The 7340-nt window shown below is 36.8% G+C and overlaps 1 protein-coding gene across 1 annotated transcript in view; it reads right to left on the bottom strand.

Moving 5' to 3' along the window:
- The window catches only part of Tmem232 (transmembrane protein 232), a 263281-nt gene that overhangs the window by 118071 nt on the left and 137870 nt on the right, over nucleotides 1–7340 (bottom strand). Inside the window, exon 12 of the mRNA XM_005361332.3 lies at nucleotides 5486–5733. Within this exon, the coding sequence (XP_005361389.1) occupies nucleotides 5486–5733 (248 nt within the window). The remainder of the gene's footprint in view (nucleotides 1–5485; nucleotides 5734–7340) is intronic.

The following is a 7340-nucleotide window of genomic DNA, read 5'->3' as shown; positions in this document are numbered from 1 at the left end:
AAAAAAAAAGTCTGTATTTTAAATCCAAACTCTAGGGTGAATGACTGTGAACTCTTAAATCACATTTTCCCCAACATAGCATTTTTATTAATTGTTTGCAATTTTCATACAACGCACCCCAATCACACTCGATTTCCACTCCTCCCAGATCCATCCTCCTCCCCTTGCACTTCCCCCCACCAAATAAAAATCCCCCACATACAATTTGTGTTGCCCATGTACTCATTGGAGCCTGGTCGAACTGCCAGTGGCCCAGTCCCTTAAAGAAAACCGAGTCCTTTCCCCCAACCCCCACCAGAAGCCACCAACAGCTAAGAGCTACGCTTCAGCATCTTTATCATGATTTTTAAGGACTCTCTACAATGGGCTCCTGTCTGGATTTTCTTTGGGGTGGGGGCTTGTCAGAGAAGCTGTCAATGTCTCTCGTTCTCAGTTATGAGTCTGTAGTCATCAATACCATCGCAAAAGAAACTTCCTTGTCCATAGAAGTTTGCAGCAGCACAGATCATAAACTTCACATGGTTTCCAGCTGCACCGATCATGAACTTCACGTGGTTTCCAGCTGCACAGATCATGAACTTCACATGGTTTCCAGCTGCACAGATCATGGACCTCAGTCTGGTCTCTGGACTAATCAGATTCCTAAGTCCCAGTGTCCTTGTTGGAGGAAAACACACCCAAGGGAATGTTTAACACACCATTATTCTAACAAAGCCACGAGTGTCCAGTGGGAAACAGAATTTATCTTCAATCATCTAGCAGCTGGCTACCAAGGACTAAAGAAAAGACTTAAGGGTCTCTTCCTTGATGAAGGTTCTTTTAAACTAAACCTCCCAAAAGTGTAAACGACCCCCTTTTACCGTGGAAATGGGCATGTCTGAAAGACTTCAGACTCTGCATTTCTGACATTTCCAACATTCCTTATGCGGCTAATACCAAACTTCGGTTGGCTTGACCACTAGATGGGTATGGTGGTACATATCCATAACCCCAGCATGAGAAAGCTAGGGGAAGAGGATGATGTTAGCTCATGTGACCAGCCTTGACCATACAGTGATTTAGAAACTAAGAACATTATTTATTTATGCACCAAAAAAACAACGTTTTCATGTTTACCAAAAATCAAAACAGTTCATTCCTGAAATCCATGTCCAAACACAACCAATTGCACCTACAGAACTCTACATCCTTATCAGTGGGATAAGAAGAGAACATGATATTTCTTTTGCTCTAGGTCTTCCATTTAAGTCTTTTTCCCCCTCCTATAGTGAATTTTCTCCAATATAGATGAAATGCAGAACTTAACTTTCTACCTTCTCACTATTGGTTAAATGACGCTTTAGGACAGGATACCTTTACGAAGGATTCTTCAAAGGAGAAATTAGGTTTGTCTTTGATCATTCATCCATGCAAGAAGGTTTGCAACATCTGCACAAATGGCAGCAGAAGCTGGCAATCTATATTCGCTCGATCAGCCTGATCTTATTGCAAAGGCTAAAGTTATATTTTAAGTGTAAATGACTATACTGAAGAGATCTATAAAATAAATGTGCCCCTAACCTGTAAACCCCACTTGTCCAAAGGGGGAGAACTTCCTGGAAGGTTGCGGGCTATTTCTCATGTAAAATAACAAGCTGCATGTTTTCACATAGGTGAACAAGGTGGGTTGCCCCAACTGCACAGGATATGCTTGACCACAAGGAGGCATGAGGTCATAGGTGGGAGGTAAGTCGGCAGGAAGTACGTCAGGATGTATGCTTGCTTCCGATTGGACGAAGGTGGGAAGTATGTAATCTTGTGGGCTTTTCCTTTATAAGCACCTGACTAACCAAATAGAACGCCATTCTCTGGGAATCTGGGGTACTAACCTGGCCAGGGCCCACCGTCCTGGCCAATATTAAGTAAAGTTTGCTTTAATGGGACAATCGTGGATTTAGTCTTTCTGTTTGATGGCTAATTAATGAAGTCTTCAAACAAAGCTTTGAGCTGCTAAGGATTATTAGAGATAAAGTTTTCATGTTCTCCTACTCTTCCATTTATATGGAAATTATCATGAATTTCCAGGTTCAAGGTGGGAGCACAGAAGATGTGCATTTTAGAAACTCAAACACAAACAAGAAATGAAAACTTTTTTTCACTTGGTTTGGGGGTTATAAATGTTCAGCCTTGAGGTAAACTTCAGATACTTTTATCGACAAGGAGAGAGAAGGGGAAACGCTGTACTTTCAAGGGGAAGCGTTATGTGCCTTGGTCCCTAGCTGCAGTTTGTACAAAACAGCAAAGAGCCACAATGATATTTTTCCATTTTAAAAAGAATGCTAAGGGGCAAGCAAAGCAAGAAAAACAACCCCTGGCACTGACGTGTTCCACTAACTTACTTTAGAAGTGCCACCACCACTCCCAGTTGAACACAGAACCAAAATAATCAATTTCCTTTTGAGAAATAACGTGAGAGAGGAGTTCTATAAATCACTGAAATAAAAATATGTGCTTACAAGTGTATAAAAGACAACAATTTTGAATAAATTATAAGCCAAAACCGCAATTCTATCTCCAATTTTTTTGTGCTAAAAATAAAAGGGGAACTATCTGTCAAAACATGACCCACAGCAAACGATCCTTCAGCATGGAGGCTCCCACTTGTCCCTCGCAAGTGTGTTTCTAGATTTCCACACTGAAATCAGAGTGCTCATTTGTGCTGAAGCAACAGAGAAACTTATCATCTTTACTTCCTGTCTGGTCCCGAAGAAACAGAGGACAGATGGCTGAGGTGTCTATTAGCATACCAAAGTGCATGCTGGTATCCAGGCCAGGCTCACTGTGCCTCTACTGTTCCTCTCTGCTCTGCTCTCCCCAGCCCCCTCTTCTCAACCTTTCTAGCCCTGTGGCTTCCCTGAACTTCCTTTCCCCAACTCTATTCCTAACCTGCTGTATGTTATATTCTCGTTTTATTTCCATCTAAGCATCAATCCCATTTTATTTATATTTTGAAGCACTTAAATTTTGGCTCAAAAGTGTGTTAATTCCCAAACTTTTAGAAAACCTAAAATATGTGTACTTTGGCTTTTAGATTCACTATGCTGATTGGGGTGGGCATTTGGTATTTTTGTAAATTTCTTAGATTTTTTTTTTTGAAGATTATTTGTGACCTAATAGATTAACTCAAAAAAGTTTCAATGGCACTTGAAAAGAAATTAAGTTATACTACTATTGGGTGCAGTGTTATTTATGTATCTGTAGGATATATTTGATCAAGTATTATCCAAACCCAATCTTTAATTGACCTATCAGGTTCTTTTGTCCATTACTGAATGTTAGATATTAAAATATCCATTATTATTGTGTTTCTGTTTTTTTTCTGTCATCAGGTTCATCAATATTTGCTTCATATGTTTAGAAGTTCTAATATTGCGTATATATGTATTTATAGTGGCTAGATTTTTCTCATCGGTTTGTCATTTAGTATTATGCATTTTGCTTTGTGTGACAGTTTGTTACTTAATAACTATTCTGTTAGATAGATACAGTTTATATATATATATATGTGTGTGTGTGTGTGTGTGTGTGTGTGTGTGTGTGTATGAGAGAGAGAGAGAGAGAGAGAGAGAGAGAGAGAGAGAGAGAGAGAGAGAGACCCATCTGCCTATAGATAGATGGATCTACCTACAGGTAGGTAAGTAGGTGGAGATGCATGGATGGATGCATGGATAGATGGATGGATAGGTAGGTAGATAGCTTTTACTGACTGCTTGCACAGCGGGTTCTTTTCTATCCCTACTTAAATAAACAGGACAAACAGATTTTTACAAATACAACTTAATCAGTGTGAAATAAATACAGCCTTAAAGCCAGCATCACAAGTAACATTAAAAACAAAGAAAAAATTTGAGTAGAAATAGGGAGAAAGAAAGGTTTACACTCAGGGTGCTAGTTTATTTTCAGAGAGATGCTGAAACAATAAGCATGTAAGAGAAGGGAAAGAAGGCAAACGTGTAAGAACTAAGAAAGAAAAACTAACCTTTGTACTTCATAAAACTGTGTAGCTAGAAAACCAATCTCCAAGGGAATTTACTAAGTCTCTGCCAATTACTCTACAAAACATCACAGCCTGGAACACACATGAGAAACAACTAAAGGGGCTTAAATATCGAGAAAAGACTATATTAAGAACAAGATAGATGAAATATTTAGCAATGAGCTTATCTAGAGAACTATATATAAGTTCATATACTAGTAAAGAACACAAAGAAAACAATTTTCAATCCGTAAGCCTATGGACATTCATATACTTTGTATTTGTGGAGGTGAGGCAGTATTTTTTAAATATTCAGTAGACATTTAAAAATCAATAATATTTTAGTCAAGTAATAAATAAAGATAAATACTTAAGGAAAGTCATTTGCAGTAATGGGAATAAAATGCATAATTAAATCTAAAATATAGATACATTATCAGCAGTGATTTAGACCAGCTAAATTTATTCACTGTGTTCAGATCAGGCAAGAAATAAAAGATTCAGAGCACACAGAAAAATGATGCAAAATAAAGCCGATCAAGAATAATTTCTAACATATGGAGAAATGGCAAATGCAATATTAAAATAATCTGGTGTATAAGGTATAAAAGTGTAAAGTACAATCTAACCATCATCAGTCTTCTACAAATATCCTGCTCGACTAAAATCTAAACCAACAAAAGAGAACTGTTTAAAAAAATGAATTCATATGAGTTCTCTGTGATATTGTCAAAATTAAATAGCAAAAATATATTTAATATATAATGTATTCTTTAAATGAGCTGGGTTGAAGAATAAATAAAATCTTTCTGTTTTGAATAAAACTTTACAGAAATATTTAACAATGCAAATCATAGCCCATAGTATAAACCCATAATGGGATTCTTCATGTTTTTTAATATATCAGAAGTTTAGAAGTAGGGAAAATACCTAAGTACATTTATAATACGTATCATAAGACCCTGAAGAGAGCTATCATTGAAGATATGGCAAATACATATTGAAAATTAATTATCTAAATCAATGTATCCCGATTCTACACTTTCCTAAGACATTAGAAGTAAACTTAAAGAATTCACAAATATTTAAAGCATAAACCATAATAATTACCCTCATACTTGCAACTTATGAGATGATTATTGCTTAAGACTATTAGGTTACATGTATTTAATACACGTTGTATATAGAAACCTTAAAACTTTTGAACATTGAGTGTAATTTTTTGTTTTTACTTGTGTTCTTCCTACACAAAAATTACATTAACATGGATTTACATTGTGTGCTGATCTCTGTTCTAAACATGAAGAGATTATTCCTGAGAAGGCTGCAGCTTTCTGAAGAGCCTCCTTAGGATAAAACACTTAGGAGGTGGCTATGAAGGAGAAACGGAGTTAGTAATATGTCGCCTGATTATAATGTCTGTCCCTGTGAATTGTCATGAGTTAGAGTAATAAAACACTGTTCACTTACTTTACAACAAAATGTAGAACTCTCTGCTTTGTGGGTTGCTGTGTTTTGACCACGTATTTTCTTTGCAGATCAGTTTCTGCTGACTTCTTTGAGGGGAGGGCACGGGCATCAAGAGAAGGGAAGAAGAGCTTGGAGAGTGTATTGGCGATTCTCCACCCAATGTACTTAGAGAAAACTTCCTCGCCTAGGCTTGGTGCAACTTTTGTGCTGTATCTAGTAAAAGGGTCGACTGGGTTGTTTATTTCAGCCTGTTGAAGTGAAAAGAAGAGCAGTTTGAATATGATTGAGTTAAAGAAAAATCCAAGCCATTTAATAAAAGATAAAGTGTATATTCATTTTATTTGAATAACAGTACCATCATAGGGTCAGTTAAAAGGGCTCGGTGGTAAAAATTCTTGACCCAAACTCTGATGACCTGAGCTTGACCCACAAGTCCCACACAATGGAAGGAGAGAACAGACTTCTATAAGCTGTCCTCAGACCATAACACACCTCTGTTCACACAGAGCATACTCAGCACAAAATAAATAAATGTAATTAAAATTGTGTAAAAATAATCTTTGCAATAAAAAAAGTTTCCCCCAATTAAAAAAAAAGGAACAAAGCAATATTCAGTAAAGAGAACAATTGTGTATTGGTTCACATTAGGTAATTCTTTAATGTAATGATAAAATTAACATTTTAAATATGATACAGTTGACATACAAGAGTTTCATTAAAAAAAACAAGCACTTAAAGTGCTGTATACTTATTATATGAAATTTTCTTTACTCTGCTTATAGCTTAGAACCTCACTAAAGTGAACAGAACATTTCCAGAGAATGGATTTTAAAAGAACTATAGAAACAATAGTTTTGCATTTAGCAACAGTTGAAAATGTTTTTGGATTCTTTTTTATGTTTTTTATGTTTTTGGATTTTTATTCAATGTTTTTTATTTTTTATTTACTATTTTTATTTATATTTTTATTTATTACAGACACACAAAACGTGAAAATTGTTGTGCTGGCTAGATTTATGTCAACTTGACAACACTGTCATCATCTGAGAGGAGGGAACATCCATTAACAAATTCATTCATAGAACATGATTGTAGGCAAGCCTGTAGAGCATTTTCTTAATGGGGGAGGGCCCAGTCTATGGTGTATGGAGCCATCCCTAGGCTGGTGATACCGGGTTCTATAAGAAAACAGGTTGAGTAAGATGAGGAGCAAGCCAGTAAGCAGCACTCTTCCATGGCCTCTGAATTGGCTCCTGCCTCCAGGTCTTACCCTGTTTGAGTTCATATTCTGACTTCTTCCAATGATGAATAGTGATATCAAAGTGTAATCAGAATAAAACCTTTCCTCCCCAACTTGCTTTTTGGTCCCAGTGTTTCATCAAAGCAATAGAAATCCCAACTAAGACAACCACGCATATTAATCAAGTACAGTATTATATTTCAAAGCAGTAGATGCTAATTAGTGCCAAAGTCATGACAGAGTGGGAAAATTCCAAAATGTTTTATCAAATTCTATTCAAGCTGAGATACTGTTTGAAATCTCCAGTATGTATTAGATACCAAGACTAACTCTAAACACTTTTTAAAAATTCAGAGGCTTATTTTCTTTGGCCTGACATAGTAATAGCAGTAAAACCTACTGCATGTACTGGCTTTGTGGGAGCCTAGTCTGCTTGGATGCTCACCTTCCTAGACCTGGATGGAGCGGGGAGGACGTTGGACTTCCACAGGGCAGGGAACCCTGACTGCTCTTTGGACTGGAGAGGGAGGGGGAAGGGGTTGGGAGAAGGGGAATAAGGGGAGGGGAGGAGGTGGATATTTTATTTTTGTTTTTGTTTTTTTTTTTTTTGTTTTT

The sequence above is a fragment of the Microtus ochrogaster genome, linkage group LG4 (genome assembly GCF_000317375.1).
Source record: "Microtus ochrogaster isolate Prairie Vole_2 linkage group LG4, MicOch1.0, whole genome shotgun sequence".
NCBI lineage: Eukaryota > Metazoa > Chordata > Mammalia > Rodentia > Cricetidae > Microtus > Microtus ochrogaster.
The sequence above is the reverse complement of the archived record's forward strand: the minus strand, read 5'-3'. Positions and strand labels throughout refer to the sequence as shown.